Source organism: Herpailurus yagouaroundi, unplaced genomic scaffold, assembly GCF_014898765.1.
Source record: "Herpailurus yagouaroundi ecotype Mexico unplaced genomic scaffold, PumYag 182, whole genome shotgun sequence".
NCBI lineage: Eukaryota > Metazoa > Chordata > Mammalia > Carnivora > Felidae > Herpailurus > Herpailurus yagouaroundi.
Window position 1 is genome coordinate 419135 of NW_024412413.1, and position 15761 is coordinate 434895.

The window sequence follows — 15761 nt, forward strand, 5'->3', positions numbered from 1 at the left end:
CAGTATGGTGGGATCAAGTCCCGCATCGGGGGTTGTGCTGAGCATGAAGGCTGATTGAGATTTTCTCTCTCTCTCTCCCTCTGCTCCTTTCTCCCATGCTCTTCCTCTCTCTAAAAATTAAAAACGAAAAGGTAAATAAAAATCTTTGTGACTATGCTATGACTTAGCAATTCAGTTCCTAGGTATTCGCCTGGGAGAAATGAAAATGTACTTCCGCAAAATATCTTGTACAGGGATCTTCACAGCAGTTTCATTTATCACAACCAAAAACTGGAAAGAGACCGGCTGTCCATCAGCAGGATAATGAATAAACAAACTGTGGCATATTCACAAAATAGAAGCATGCACAGCAGTAAGAAGGGGTGAGCTCATGAAATATACCACAAAATTGATGAATCTCAAAAACATGGTGAGTGAAGGAAGCCAGACACACAAAATTTCATACTGTATGATTCCATTTTTATGAAGTTCTAGAACAGGGTCACTCATGGTGCAAAGAATCAGAATAATGGAGAGCGGTTGTTCAGAGTGACTGGAAAGAGGCATGCGGGAACTGAGGTGATGGTAATGTTCCTTCCGTATCTCGCTAGTTCTTTGGGTTACTGGTTCTGCCCATCTAAGATTCATGTATTTCATTATATATAAATTTTCCCCCCCAAAAGAAAAAAAAGCAACAACAACTAAAGATTACTAGTTAATAATACACATACTGAAGTATTTAGGGGTGAAAGCATTGATGTCTATAACTGTCTTTTAAAAGTAAAAATATGGGGCACCTGGTGGCTCAGTCGGTTAAGCGTCTGACTTTGGCTCAGGTCATGATCTCATGGTTCATGAGTTCAAGCCCCCCGTAGGGCTTTGTGCTGACAGCTCAGAGCCTAGAGCCTGCTTCAGATTCTGTGTCTCCCTCTCTCTCTCTCTGTTCCTCCTCTGCTCGCACTGTCTCTCTCTCTCTCAAAAAGTAAATAAAGATTAAAAAAAAATTTTTAATAAATAAAAGTAAAAATAAGATGCATTGATGGATGGGGACAGGAAAGGACAAATGTAGGATAAAACGGATATAAGAAAATATTAACTATTGGTGTAGATTCTAGGTTGTAGGTAAAAGGATGGTCTTTGTACAGTTCATCTACCTTTTATGTATTTGTGAATATTTCATAATAGAATGTTTGAAAACATTTGATTACACATCACTGTGTAAGTAGTAGTAGTTTATCTTGGTGACTTACAAAATAGCATCTTAAACTCAATGACACATGATAATTGTAAAGGATAATTGTGTGGCTCGTCAAGTATCCCTGTCCTTCATTTTCCCTGCAGTTAGGTTGTATCCATGTGACTAACTTTGGCCCTAGGGCTGTGAATAAAATGATGCACACGTCACCTGTTGACCAAGGTGGTTAACAACTAATGGGCCTCATCAATCTCTTTTCCGCTGCCGGTGACCTCAGAGGCATGTATTCTGGGGGTTTAATGAAGGAGAGCCCCCCAGCTCTCCCACCAGTCCAGGCACGCGTGAAAAAGCCACTGGGGACTTGGAGGTTGTTACTCCAGCCTAGGCTAGCTTAGCCTAACTTTGGAGCGGATTTTCATACAACTCGAATATACACGGCCTGTCTTGTCAGTTATTGTCCTTATTCCAAACTCGCCCTTAGGTGAGGGGACTCTGCAGCCACATTTCAGGAGGCCACATTTCTGCAGGCAAGGCTCGGCCAACAGGGGACGCCAGAGGGACACGGGAGGCCAGAGAGGGAGAGGCGACCTGCCCGCTCAACCTCACTTCTCCCCCGTGTCAGAAAATGAAAAGGCACAGGTGGCTCGAATTACATGTTACAGGCGTTATCTGGTTTCGACAGACAGGCCTGAGTGAGCGTGCAAGGTAGCCCACGAGGGTTACAGAAATATTTGGGAGCGCCGGACCCTAGAGGCGATAGACACGGGCGTGGGCGCAGTCTGCACGCAGGTAACAGCTGTGCTCCAGTGTCCGGACGCAAAGCCAGGACGTGACACCTCTGCAGGACCCCACACCTCGAGGCGACCCCGGGGAGGAGACCAGGAATCTCTAGAGAATGTTACAACTAGAGTGGAATTCGTGTCCGACGGGTGGTAGGTAGTCAACAACTACGCAATTTGGACGTGAACACCGGCCGCGTAGGCCCCCGCCCCACACCCCCCTCCAGCTCCCGCAGCGCCCCGGCAGCGCCCCCGGAAACCGCGGCGCCCCCGGAAGCCCAGACCCCAGCCTGGGCAGTCTTCCCCGAGTCTCTCCCGGCTCTACAGCCCTCCCCGGAAGTTCCTCCTCCTGGCTAGGGCCGCTCTGGCCCGCGCGGGCCCTTCTCGCTGGTGGACTCGGCGTCGCCCCGCCACACGACGCTCCTCCGGCCGCCAGGGGTGCGGAGGCCGCGGCAGGGCCCCTCTAGCCCGCAGCGGCCGCTCGACTGCTCTGCGGCGCCGTCCCTTCCTGCGCCCAGGCCTCCGCCTTTGAGCAGTTCCCCCGGCAACGTCTCCGAGCCGTTCCCCCGGCAACGCTCGGCGGGCGCAGTCCCGGCCGCCATGGACTCGCTGTCGGGCGCTGGGCCTCGCCGGGCTCGCGGCCGCTTGGGCGAGGCGTCCCCTGGAGCGCGGGCTGCGGCGGCGCCCTGGGCGCGCTTCTCGGCCTGGCTGGAGTGCGTGTGTGTGGTCACCTTCGACCTGGAGCTAGGCCAGGCGCTGGAGGTGAGCGGGGCGGGGGGCCGGGCGGCGGGGCGGGCCTTCCTCTGTCGCCGCCGGCCGACTAGGGCCCGGCCATCGCCCCCAGGCGGCCTGAGCACTGCCCGCGCGAGAGGTACTGTCGGGCCCACCCCCAGGTGGCCTCTTCCTCTTCGGAAGCCCCGCACCTGTCACCTCCTGGAAGGTGCCCCACCCCCGCTCCCGGCAAAAGCAGAAAAAAAAAAAAAAAAAAAAAGGCAAACTGCCAAGACTTCCTATTGCGGTGCAGGAGAGAGGGGCCCCGCACTTGGGGAAACCAAGGATCTTTCCCATAAAAATCCGTCCCGTCTTTCCCCTTTCCACCACTAGCCCTGATACCTTCCCTCCCCATTTGTTCCAGCCAGAATCCCAGGGGCCAACAAGGATTTGAAGTGCGTTGCCTCTGTTGCCGTCACCCCCTTCTAATTGTCCTTCAAAGTCCAACCTTTGTGGCTTCTCCTGCTTGAAATCCGTCCACACCTCCTTGTTCGCTTACAGTCAGACCCGGACCCCTTGGAGTCACGTTGCAACCACACTAGTCATCTTTCTGTTCGCCAGCCACACCCACCTCACCGGGCCTGGGCGTCCCCACTGCCTGTACCCCCCTCCCCCCCACCTCAAACAGCTTCTCTTCCTCCACCTATAGATGCAAATGTGGTCTCTTCGGGGAGGGGAGGTCTTCCGCAGGCCTGTCACAATGGTCATTGCTCTGAAAGCGGTGACCCACACCAGGGAGCTGAGCAGTGCAGGGGCGTCGCCAGGTTGTCAGAGAGCCTGACAGGTAGTTGCCAAGATGAGGCTCAGCAGCCATCCTTGGGGAAGCCAGTGAAGGCATGTTTTCTCAGCCTTTGCTGAATTCCGAGAGCCTGCGGGGAACCCGAGTCTTCTAAACACAAAGGGCCTGCCCTTCCTGAGACCTTTTTGGATCCCAGTGCAGGGCCCAGGTCTCTGTGGAGACCCCACCCCCACCAGGCAGGCATTACTGTGATAGCCCCATTTGACCGAGGGACCTGAGCACAGAGAGGTGAGGTGAGGTGATCTGCCCAGTGTTACAGAGCCTACACTCATGCTGTTGCCCAAATTGTTCCCCATAAAATCACAAGAAAAGGCGTTCTTACGTAAGTTTTTCTAGAACTTAACCGTTTAGAAAGCTAATTCTAAGCAAGTACCATTAAAGGCTCTGTGTGCCTGGGCTTCTGAGCCTTTGGTGAGGCTACACAGCTCTGGGAGGGGATGTTGGGGACCCAGAGCCCCTCGAAATCATCAAGTCTCTGCAGGAATCGGGCTGTCACTCTTAATCAGTGCAGCCACAGTCTTTATCAGGTCTGCCTCTTGATCAGGGGTCATTTCAGCTGGATCTTCCGGCTTTTGAGGATGTCTTGGACTGCCTGAGCACTGGAAACACCCCGGCTCTGTGCTTGGCACTGGGATGTGGACAGAACAGCCAGAGGCTGCCTTCCAGGAGCTCCTGGCCCACAGAAACCCCATGGACAAGTGCAGCTCAGAGGAAGGCATAGGGCTTGGCCAAATCTTGGAGGGTGAGAAGGAGGCAGCCAGGCAGGGGAGAAGGGGCTGTTTCAGGTAACCCCTCCCTCAAAAAACCAGCAAGAACAAAGGCAAGGAGTTGTCCACTCACTCATCCGATAAACCCAAGTACTAAGTGGCTGCCGCCAGCCAGGCCCTGCAGCACCGGGGCTGGACACGGGGAACACTGACTTAAGCGAGAAGACAAGGCCCTGCCCCCCGGAGCTGACGTTCTGTGCTAGAGACACAGACAGTAAGTGGACAGGACACCCGCAGACACAATACGGGGAGGGGGTTCCAAGCAGATGGGTGCATTGAAGCCTGTGGGTGAGGCAGGAGTCCCACTTGAGAGGAAGGCAGGCAGGGCCTAGTGGGGGTGGGGGGGGATGAGAACATGCGGATCAGCCAGGGAGAGGGCCTGGCTCTGCCCTGGATGCCCAACTTCGGCTGGAGGCCCAGAGAGCCCCTCTCCGCTGTGGTGTTGACGTCCTTCCCGGACAGAGCTCCTGCACAGTCTCAGGACCCTTTCTAGTCAAAAGTCATCGAGGATCCCAAAAAGCTTTTTGTATTGGCGACACCTATCAGCGTTTACCAGAAGTTAAAACTGAGAAAATTTTAAAATACTTATTAAGCTATTGTAAAAAACAAAACCAAATGAAAAACAAATATTGTATGTGTTAATATAAATATTTTCATGAAAACAGCCATATTTTGCAAAACAAAATTTAGTGAAAGGAGTGGCATCATTGACACTTCTACAAACCTTTTTAATACCTGGCCAGAGAGAAGGCAGCCAGCTTCCCGCATGGGTTCTGCTGTGCGTGCCGTGACAGTGTGCGTTACAACCTCTGGAAGCATCAGTGCATGTGTGAGGGTACAGCTTGGGCGTCAGAGTGCTGAGGCACCTGGGCATTCTCAAGGGACACTTCACGTCTGTCTTCCTCGGGGAAGACTGCGTCCCAGGAGCAGTGGCTGTGCTGACTGTCTCGGGCAGAGAGGACAAGGCCCTCGTGGGCCTACGGGGATGGGTTCCTCAGGCAGCACGACTCCTTGCTTCCTGCCTTTCTCTGAGGGTCTACTCCACTTCTTCCCCCATCGAGGCGTGGCTCAGTTTGGCCTTCCCTCTGGTCTCCATTCTCAGGAGAGATTGCACCAGGCCATAAACGTGTGCTCTCACCAATTTTTCCAGTGGGGTCCGTGGACATAGATGCAGAGGCCAAGGTGGCCTGCTTAGATGCTGCAAGACTCCTGATTCAGACCCCTGGTCTCAGTGCAGAGGGTCCATTGCCCCAGCTGCCAGGCACCTGCCTTTCCTTGGCCTTGACACACATGAGGGCTTGGCCTGAGTGGTCCTGTGGCCCTGCCCCTCCGAGCCCTCCCAAGGTTCCTCTGTGGGTCCAGTCCCATAGACAAAATGCCCTTCAATCTTATTGCCTCCTTAGCTGACATGTCCTTGAAGTTGCCACACGACCTGCCTGTTCTGTTACCCCTAAAATATGTGTTTTCACGCACGTCATAAATACTGTATCTGGTGAGGGTATAGTCCCTGCCGGGTCCAGGAGACCAAAGTATCTGGGACATGGTCCCTGTCCTCAGGACACTTGGTGTGCAGCAGAGGAGACAAAATGGGAGCACAGCAGCAAGCCCGAGCATAAAAGGACAAGAAGCTACGTCATTCCGACAGTGCAAACCCCAGAACCTGGCGCTTTGCTCTGGGGGCTCAGGGAACACCCCAGGAAAAGTCTCAGCTTAAACCCAAGTCCTCCTCAGTGTTAGAGTTTGGGGGACAGAGCAAGGGGCCCATGCACACAGGCCCTTGGCTCCTGGCCCATTGTAGACTCCCAGCACTGCCTCTTCCTGACAGCACAAGTCAGGGCAGCAGCAAGGCCCACGGTACGCCAACTCCCCAGAAGTCCCCTTGAGGCCCACTGAGGGTGAGGGCTGTGGGGCTTCCTGCCATTTTGGTCCCCGACAACGAAACCCATTCTGGCCACGGGCCTGTGCATGGAGTTGCTGAGCCTGAGAGCCAAGCCTCAGCCCCCTGCCCCTCTGGGGCGTGGCCTGCCTCCTAGATCACTAAGGGCCTGCTTCTGACATGGCTGGGGCCCACGGTGTTCTCCTGGGGCTCTTGCTCCAGGTGGGGCACAAGCCAGAAGCTCCTGGATCCCAGAACGGCAGAGGTTGGGGTGAAAGCACTCAAGGTGCTGTTGACAGGCAGGGATGCCGCTGTCTCGGATGACACCTGAATCGAAACCAGGAGATGAGGTTGACAAGTCCCGTCTAGGGGAGCAAGTCTGGGGATGGTACAGCCCAAGACTCTGGCTGAGTAGAGGGGTTCAGGAGGTGGAGAGCAGGAGGGGCAGGGGCCAGCAAGCAGGGCCATGTAATCACACTCCAGAAGGAAGAGGAGGCCACGGGGGGCTCTGAAAACCACCTTCTGAAGCTGTGGGGGCAGACCTTGGAGATAGTGGAGGCAGGGGGGCCAACCACAGTCTGCATGAGGGGTCTGAGGAGGGAGTTGGGGAGCTTGCTCAGGTGTGGCAGCCAAGGCAGGGGAAGGATAGTGTGGTCTTGTGCTGAGAAGGGCCCGGAGGGAGCCCAGGGAAGAGGAGGAGGGGGCAAGGGACACACTCCTGCCAACCAGCGTGGCACTGCCTGCCCAGCCGATGTTACCCGGTGCTTGTGTCCCTGCAGCTGGTGTACCCCAGTGACTTCCGGCTCACGGACAAGGAGGTGGGTCCTGGCCTGTTGGGAATGGATGTGGCCCTGCACTGAGCCAGGCCTCACCGGGCTTCCTGTGTTTCAGAAAAGCAGCATCTGCTACCTGTCTTTTCCCGACTCCCACTCAGGTAGGCAGCCCCAACTGGGATGTCAGCTCTGGGGCTGGCGGGAAACAGGAAGGAGGTGGGAGGTGAGGCTGTCCCAGAGCCCCACCAGCTCCACTCCCGTCTCTATACTGCCTCAGTGGTGGTCACGTTCCCAGAGTCTCGTGGAAAGAAGGGTCTCTGGGCAGAGGGATCGGCGGATCTGGTGCCCTTTACTTCAACACAGCGGCCACCAGGACCTGGGACCTGGCCTTTGCTCTTGTCCAAGCAGGCCTGTTTTTCTGTCCCAGGCAAGCTGACCGGGCCCCACACCAGGGTGTTCCAGTATCCCACCTGTGCTAGTTGACAGCACGGATGCTTTGGGGCTGTCCCTGGTGCTTCTGTGTGCTGTGTTTATTGTGAAACTCTCAGGGGCATGAATTAGGACACAGCCTTCCTGGCAAGCTGGGCTTTCATCTCTGGTTCCACCCTGACACAGTCTGGTGGGGGCTGCCTCCCTTCCCAGGCTGCCTCGGAGACACTCAGTTCAGCTTCCGCATCCGGCAGTGTGGTGGGCAGAGGAGCCCCTGGCATGCGGAAGACAGACACTACAACAGTGGGGCTCCCGTGTCCTTGCAAGTGAGTGTGGCTGCCTCTCCCCACAGGCCAGGGCGGGGCTGGTGTGAGCAGCCCCTTTAGGGCACCTGGGCTCTGTGTGGGAGGACAGGCACTGGCCAGGCCCAGCCAGTAGGCTTTCCAAGCGCCACCAGCCCCTCTGTGCCTGCAGCACAGGCGCCCCCACCTCCTCTGGCTGTCAAGTCCTGCCGGAGTTGCCAGAGTTGTTTCATCATCCTGGCCTCTGCTGGGGTTAGGCTCACTCTTCCGGGGACTCTCCAGGGTCCCTGGAGCTTTTCCGTGCATCGCGTGTGCGGCAGGGCGTGGCCCAGCGCATGGAGGCCAGCGTAAGCCTCCGGTGCACCCAGGCCCCGGAGCTGCAGGGACCGCCATGTTTGCAGGGACCTTCTCTGCAGAGGTGTCACCCACCTTCTGAGCCCAGGACTCTCCTGGCTGGGGAGAGCTGTGGCAGCCTTGGCAGGGAGTTGGGTGGGCGGGACGGAGCGTGGGCAGTGGGCTCAGCCTGGCTGACACTGCTCCCCTTCCAGAGGGAGCCGGCACACTACTTTGGTTACGTGTACTTCAGGCAGGTGAAGGACAGCTCCGTGAAGAGGGGCTACTTCCAGAAGGTGAGCCACCTGGCTGCTCGGGGGTGGTGCTGCTATAAGGCAGGGCTGGTGGCCATCAGGACAGATGGACCAACAGGCTGGGGGTCCTGACCTTCCAGTAGTGCCCACTCCTCCTGCAGCCCCCAGCCACTTGGCACTGGGCAGAGCTCACTGCCCTGGGCCACATAGGCCGCCCCACCTGGGAGCAAGGGGTGGGGGATGGCTGCCGCTGTACCCAGCTCTCCTGCTGGCCTTTTGGGGCATGGGCTCTGCTGCTTGCTCCTTGCTGCTGACTGGGGAGGGGCCCTCGCCACGCTTTCAAGATTAGGAGAACTTCCACCTTGAACTCAGACACCATAAGCAAAAGCTGCTTGCCTCCTGGGACGATCACCCCAGAAATCTTGGCCACGTACATTTTCCTGAGAAGGCCCAGGGTCCAGCCCCACTCTGCTGTCGCCTGAGGTTTCCCTGTCTCGTCAGAGGCAGGCTTTGGGTTTTCTCCTAATAAGCCTGGGGTCCAAGTTGGGCCATTTCTGGGGACAGGTGTCCTGTGGGGTTTGTGGGATGTATACTGCCCCGGGCAGACTCTGGCTGAGCCAGGCCTCAGGGGTCCCTGCAGACTCCTGAGTGGCTGGGATTGCATCTCACCGGCCCGGCGCGCCCCGCAGTCTCTGGTGCTGGTATCCCGCCTGCCCTTCGTCCGGCTGTTCCAGGCGCTGCTGGGCCTCATTGCCCCTGAGTACTTCGACAGGCTGGCACCGTGCCTGGAAGCGGGTGAGTGGCTGTCAGGTCCTGCCAGAGTGGTTTCATCATCCCGGCCGTAGCCCCCAGTGGCTTCAACAGGCACCTGCTGCTTGGGGCAGGCTCCTGACGCTGGCCACCTGTGTCCACAGTGTGCGGTGAGATTGACCAGTGGCCCGCCCCCACGCCTGGGCAGACCCTGAAGCTGCCTGTCATGGGAGTAGTCCTCCAGGTGAGAGCTGGCTGGCTGGGCTGGGAAGGCCGCAGGTTCCTGGGGACACCCACTCCCAGCTGGCGTCTGTTCCTTTTGTTCTCCCAGGTTCGCATCCCGTCCAGGGTGGACAAGCCAGAATACAGTCCTCCGAAGCAGTGCAGCCATGAGGTGGGGGTGCCACTCCTGGGCCCGGGGCCTCACACCTGCCTCAAACCTCCCACCTCCTCAGGCCTCCCCGCCCCACTTGTTAGGGGCCCTGTGGGGGTGGTGGTGGGGGGGGGGTGCAGGGCAGGGGCCACGGCCCCCAGTGCTCTCCTGGGGTGAGGGGTGCTGCTTGCGGCTTTGGGGATGCCAGCCTTGCCCTCGGCCTCACCCTGCCCGCCCCTCGTCTCAGAGTCTGCTGCCCACCCCAGTGGTCCTTGCCAGTGTCCACGAACTGGACCTGTTCAGGTGAGCCCGGCAGGCTGCCGCCTGCTACCTGAATACATGGGGAGGGGTCCCCCGAGGTAGAGCCTGTGCAGGGCAGGGGCCGCCTATCAGGAAGGAACCCTTGGCCGGTTCCATGAGGGACAATTATACCGAAGAAGAGCCCAGGGTCCCGGTGCCTCTACCTAGAGGAGGTGGGCACGGTGGGCAGGAAGGTTCCAGAGGTCAGGTGCAGGGAGGGAGCAGCTGTGTTGGGAGATACTCGCTGCCTGAGGCTACTCCTCTCCAGGCAGGTCTATGAGGGAGCCAGGCTTTGGAGACTGAGCCGCCCTGCCCAAGAGGCAGTGCAGGGCCAGGCAGGCACGCCGGCGGAGTGGGGGGCGACCCTAGACACCCCTCGGCATGGCCTCATGTCCTCACTGCCTTCCCTCCAGGGCAGTGCCAGGTGTGGGCGGGTCAGGGCTGGCAGGCTCTGCCCCCGCTGGGCTTCCCTGACCGCCCCCGCCCCGCACAGGTGTTTCCAGCCAGTGCTGACCCACGTGCAGACTCTGTGGGAGCTCATGCTCCTGGGGGAGCCCCTGCTGGTCCTGGCGCCCTCCCCCGCCATGGCCTCCGACCTGGTGCTGGCTCTGATCAGGTATGCCGGGCGGCACAGGGCGGGACTGGCCAGGGCACTGGACCGGCCCCTGCCGTGTTTACTGGCCCTGCCACGCTCCCCCCCCCCCCGCCCTGCTGCCCCACAGCTGCCTGCAGCCCCTCAAGTTCTGCTGTGACTACCGCCCCTATTTCACCATCCATGACAGCGAGTTCAAGGAGTTCACCACACGCACGCAGGCCCCGTGAGTCCCCCGTCTGTGCCCTGTCCCCAGCCTGCCGTGTTCCACCTCCCTGGGCCTGCCTCTGCCTCTTCTCTCTCTCTTCTCTCCTCTCTCTAGACCAAACGTGGTCCTGGGAGTCACAAACCCTTTCTTTATCAAAACACTCCAGCACTGGCCCCACATCCTCCGTGTTGGAGAGCTCAAGATGTCAGGTGAGGCTGGCCTGTCCTCTGCCCAGGGGACCTGGGGAGGTGGGGTGAGGGGCTCAGAGGCCCACCCAGAGAGGAGCCTCAAGGGCCCTGAGCCTGTGAGTGGCAGAGCTGCGGCACTGAGGCCCAGCCACCGCCGTGTTTCGTAGGGGATCTTCCTAAGCAGGTCAAGCTGAAAAAGCCCTCTAGGCTGAAGACCCTGGACACCAAGCCAGGTGTGTGCCCTTGGCGGGAGCCCTCCTCTCCTCCAGAACCCAGGCAGTAGGCTCTGAGTTCTCGGGGAGCTTTATCTGCTTCACAGGGCTGGAGAGGGGAATAGATGTGCAGGTGCATCCAGAGGGGGTAGAGCTGTGGGGGGTAGGAGGGGGCCCTTCGGCTGGGGGCCACTTCTGCCCTCCCGAAGGGTTGGGGCTGTGGGGGGAGGCCCGGCTCTGCCCTCCCTAGGAGGTGGGGCTGTGGGGGGTGTCCCCCCCCCCGCCCTTGGGAGGGGGTGGGGGCAGTGGGGATGGGGCCAGCTCTGCCCTCCTGCCAGGCCTCTACACGGCTTACTCCGCCCACCTCCACCGAGACAAGGCGCTGCTGAAGCGGCTGCTCAAGGTACAGGCTTGGGGGGGGGGGCGGGGGGGGGGGGGGAGTGTGAAGCTCTGCCTTGGATTCGAGCCCACGCCTCCCCTGCTCCCTTAGGGCCTGCAGAAGAAGAGGCCGTGGGACACACAGACGGCATCGCTGAGGCGGCACCTCCTGGAGCTCACCCACAGCTTCATCATCCCCCTGGTGAGGCCCAGGGCAGGAGGGGGAGGGGAGCGGAGGGCCACGGCCCTGGTTCACTCCCCTCCCCTTCCCTGCCAGGAGCACTACATGGCCAGCCTCATGCCCCTGAAGAAGAGCATCACACCTTGGAAGGTTCGGGTCCAGGTGGCATCTGGGGAGGGTCCGGGAGGAAGGTAAGGGAGGAGGTCATGGGTATGCAGGAGCCCCCAGGGCTCCAGGCTGTCCCCACACATGCCAGACATCCCTCAGAGGACAGAAGAACGGGGCCCACCCCGGAGGGGCTCGAGGCCCTCCTCTCTGAGAAGGGCCATCCTAGGATCTGTCCTGGGAAGGGTGGGGGCTGGGGGTCCTCACGTGGCTGAGGAGTATGGCAGCGAAGGGTCCTGGCCAGCCGAGGTGCGGGGCCTGTGAGGCTGCATCCCCCACCTCCCCGCGCTCACCAGGTCCCTGTCTCAGACTCCTCCCCAGATCCGCCCCTTCCGCCAGGATGACTTCCTGCGCAGCCTGGAGCACGCAGGGCCCCAGCTCACCTGCATTCTCAAGGGCGACTGGCTGGGCCTGTACAGGTGGGTGGATGGCAGGTGGCCTGAGGCCCCTGCAGTGGTCAGTGTAGACCCTGCCCTCACCCAGAGTCAGTCCACGGCTGCTGTATCTCATCCCCCACAGGCGGTTTTTCAAGTCCCCCCACTTTGATGGCTGGTACCGGCAGCGGCACAGAGAGATGGCCCATAAGCTGGAGGCCTTGCACCTTGAAGCTATCTGTGAGGCGGTAAGTGGGGGAGCTGGGGCTGGGGGAGGAAGTGGGGGTGTGCAGGCCCCCGGGCAGGGGGCGGGCCCTGGTGATGGCTGGCTCCGTCTTATTCCCAGCAGAACATTGAGACCTGGATGAAGGACAAGTCTGAAGTGGAGGTCGTGGACCTAGTCCTGAAGCTTCGGGAGAAGCTGGTGAGATGCCTCCTGGCCCTGTCCAGCCTCTGCCAGCCGGATGTGGAGTCACCTGCCCCTGACCACCACTGCCCCTGCAGGTGCAGGCACAAGGCCACCAGCTCCCGGTGAAGGAGGCGACGCTTCAGCGGGCACAGCTGTACATCGAGACAGCCATCGGCTCTTTGCCCAAGGACCTGCAGGCTGTCCTGTGCCCCCCCTAGGACAGAGCCAAAGGGCAAGGTCCAGGGATCTGGGTCTGGCCCAGCTTTCTTATCCTCAGTGAGAGGTGGTCCCAACCAAGCGCGAGCTCCCTGCTGCTGCTCCCCAGCCTTGGCCTCCTGTCAGCACCACAGTTGTTCCAGCAGTAAAGGTGGCATTTGGAACCACAGCCTGGCCCCTGACTATTGGCGGATCACATGCTGGCCAGAGCCTCACCTCCCCCTGGGTCCCACCTGCCCTCTGCAGGGCCTGAGGGCTGGGAGGCGGAGCTGGCTGGGAGCCCTCACTGCTCTGGGCACATGGCTACCCGCCCCCTGTGGTGCCCACCTGCCCAAGCCCTGCAGGCCCTGTCCTCCGGCCCCACCAGGCTGCCCAGCCCGAGACGGAAGGAGGCAGCTGTTAGGCAGACCCCTCTTCTCATGCAGCCACCCACCCATCCTGTGGGGGAGGGGGATACCTCGCTGTGGTCACTGGCTTGGGATGGGCAAAGGCCTGTTTGCAGGGGTGGAGCTCTGCCCTGTAGTTTGCTGGGAGGCTGCCAGGGGGGTCTGGGGCATCGTCCTGGATATCACTCTTGGCATACCCAACTGGGCACCCTCTCTGCTCCGCCCAGTGCTGCTTCCTGGCTGACAGGCCCTCGAGCTATGTCCCCTGTGTCCATCCACCCCCACATGCAGCATGAGGGGTCCTGGACTCAAGCCTCACCGGGTCTTCTCGGCCAGAGCCCTGCTGCCGCAGCCTCGGAGCACCAGGCTGCTTGGCAAGGCACAGAAGGCCCAGAGGTGCGACACGGTAGAGTGCCGGGCCCCTCAATGCCCGGTGCTGGCCGATCCCGGCGCTGCCCTGGCTTAGCGCAGGTGACGGTGCTGTCGGCCAGCGGGTGGGTGGGCGTGAGGTGTGGACCAAGCGCCGTGGGCCGGCAGGTAAGTCTCCCGACCTCCCGACTTCATCCGAGAGGTGAGGCTGTGTGGGCGCCTGGCTGGCCTTGGCCACCTCCCTGCACGGTGAGTGGGCATGGGCTGGGCGAGCTGTTCCCCTTCCGCGTGACTGTAGATCGAGTACTCACTGACCACTGCGCCCCTTCTGTGCTGGGCTTGGCAGACTCACCAGATGACAGTGGCCGCTGGTCTCAGAAATGCTGGTGTCGACTTGTGCAGCCCTGACTGGCCTAGGACAGCCTGTCACTGCCGCCATTCTGCAGGCAGCTGAGCCCAGTCTGGCACAGGGTCCAAGGACACGGCTGTGAATTAAGCAGAACGGAATAGAGCCGGGCGGAGACACAGATCCACTTTAGCAGGACTGGGCTGGAGCTGCGGGTCAGAGGCCCTGCAGTGGCCCCAAATGCCACTCTGGCCTCCCTGCCCTGGCTGTCAGCCTGGAGGGGAAGCCTCCTTATCCAGGATGTGGTGTTCAAGGGGGTCTGCAAAGACACCAACACCTTCTTTGTGACTGGCTCTCTAGTGTGCCAGCTAGGGACAGGGCCAGTCCTGGGCCTGGGCCCCCAGAGGGCCATGGCTTCAAGGTGTGTGGGTGGCTTGGGAAGTTGACCTGGGCCCCTCTCTCGGCTGTGACCCCAACTGTGAGGGGTATGCTCCAAGCATCACTCTAGCTTGTGCTTGCCATGCTGTGGGCCGGGGAAGCACAGGCTGCAGGGAAGGGGCTGGGAGGGGCCTTCTCAAAATCCCCAGTGACCTCCCGGAAGGCCCAACCAGGTTCTCCCAATTCCCTGAGCCCTCCTGTGTGGTGGAGGCCCCGTGGTTGTCCCTCATAGTTCATCCCAAGGACCACTGTGGGCAGGAGCTCTGGGGAGGGACTCCCGGAAGGCTGGGCGATGCAGCCCAGGGCGGAGACTCCAAGGCTGAAGTGTGGAGGTGTGAGGACGCATCTCTCCTGGAACCACGAAGGGGGCCCCTCTTCCTTGTAGCCTGACCTCTGGGCACAGTACAGCCTTGGTCTCTGGGGTGTTTTGGTTGGTCAGCGAGGGCTCTTGAGGTTGGAAGGCTGTGTGTGGTGGCTGTGGGGACGCCAGTCAGCCACACCAGGGACAGGAAGGACGGTCATCACCCCCCAGCTTCCTGTGCTTTATTTAAAGATTCCCTTTTAGTCTGGGATAGTGGCCTTCCCACATTTTTGGTATTAAAATGTTCTTCTGTGACCATGCTTGTCTTTTAACTTCCTTTTTTGATAAAAAGTTGGCATCCTTGTCAGACCCTAGTAATTTTAGGGTCCTCTGCAGTGGGGATTGGGTAAGCCAGTGTATGAATGCAGTTCAGGGCTAAAGGAGAGAAGGTTTGGCCTGGCTGGTTGGGGGTGGAGGGCGGCTGAGATGCTGAAAGAACAGGACATTCTTCTAATGCTCTTAATGGCTTCATCTCGTTGGGGGAGTTCTTGATCACTGGGGGCAGGTCTGGGGGTAAGGGGAGCTGAAGGGGAGGAGATGCTTGAGGGTGTGTGGAGGTGCCGGAGGAAGTGAACAGGAGCAAGTGAACAGTGCGGGGAGGAGCTGGGGCGGGGAGGGGGCATGCTGGTGTAGGAGTGTGGGTTAGGGTTTGGGAAATGTCCCCATCTCTTCCCTGGGTCCCCAACTGCTGCCCAGCACACGCCATCCAGTGGTGGGAAACTGCACGTATCTCAAGTCCAGGCACTGAAAGTCCTGATGCTGGGCCTGGATACAGGTCCCCAAAGACCCTCTGGAAGTAGGTGAGGAGGGAGAAGGGCCGCTGGGGGCTGATGCCGAGTCGGGAGGCTGCTCCCAGCAGGCGCGCTCCTCCCCTGAGACACTGGGGGGCTGAGGCTCCAGGGAACAGGTCAAGGCGCAGGCCTCCCCGCCCCCCGGGGAGAGCAGGGGTGTGGCCGGCCCGACCCCCATCTGAGGTGACGGTACTAGTGCCGAACCTGCTTCGGAGCCAAGCGAGAGGGGTTCAGACGTGTCGGGTGGCTCGGAGCGCTCCCCTGGAGCTGAGGCCTGAGCTCCCGAGTGAACCCGGGCGCTCCCAGGGTGGTGCCAGGCGGGGGGTGGGGGGCGCACTCTGCCTGCAGTGAACCGGGGCTCGAACGCTGTCTAACATACCCTGCGCTGCGGCGCACTCGCTGCGGGCGCGGGTACGGGGTACGGGGTACTCGCTGCGAGGGCGGGGGGCGGGGGGCGGGGGGCGGGG

At 59.9% G+C, this 15761-nt stretch overlaps 1 protein-coding gene across 4 annotated transcripts; it reads left to right on the forward strand.

The window, feature by feature from the left end:
- Window positions 1-2437: 2437 nt before the first annotated feature.
- DENND6B (DENN domain containing 6B) lies at window positions 2438-12772 on the forward strand. Of its 4 annotated transcripts, none has more exons than XM_040490476.1 (20): window positions 2554-2715; window positions 6946-6984; window positions 7058-7100; window positions 7582-7694; window positions 8219-8299; window positions 8947-9052; window positions 9172-9251; window positions 9339-9401; window positions 9628-9683; window positions 10174-10296; window positions 10403-10498; window positions 10595-10689; window positions 10836-10901; window positions 11219-11283; window positions 11371-11460; window positions 11536-11589; window positions 11914-12023; window positions 12124-12226; window positions 12325-12402; window positions 12483-12772. In XM_040490476.1, the coding sequence occupies exons 1-20, from the start codon at window positions 2554-2556 to the stop codon at window positions 12603-12605; spliced, it is 1746 nt and encodes a 581-aa protein (XP_040346410.1). In that variant the 3' UTR covers window positions 12606-12772. The 4 variants fall into 4 exon arrangements, with proteins under 4 accessions (XP_040346413.1, XP_040346412.1, XP_040346410.1 ...); XM_040490477.1 differs by having other exon boundaries at window positions 12328-12402; window positions 12483-12605; XM_040490479.1 differs by lacking the exon at window positions 7058-7100 and having other exon boundaries at window positions 2438-2715; window positions 8257-8299.
- The last annotated feature ends 2989 nt before the right edge of the window (window positions 12773-15761 follow it).

Bases quoted from the DNA above. Each gene is read 5' to 3' on its own strand.
- DENND6B (XM_040490476.1), top strand. From the start codon at position 2,554: ATGGACTCGCTGTCGGGCGCTGGGCCTCGCCGGGCTCGCGGCCGCTTG. The intron at 10,690-10,835 runs GTGAGGCTGGCC...CGTGTTTCGTAG, and splicing joins TGGAGAGCTCAAGATGTCAG to GGGATCTTCCTAAGCAGGTC. The intron at 11,590-11,913 runs GTTCGGGTCCAG...TCCCTGTCTCAG, and splicing joins AGAGCATCACACCTTGGAAG to ACTCCTCCCCAGATCCGCCC.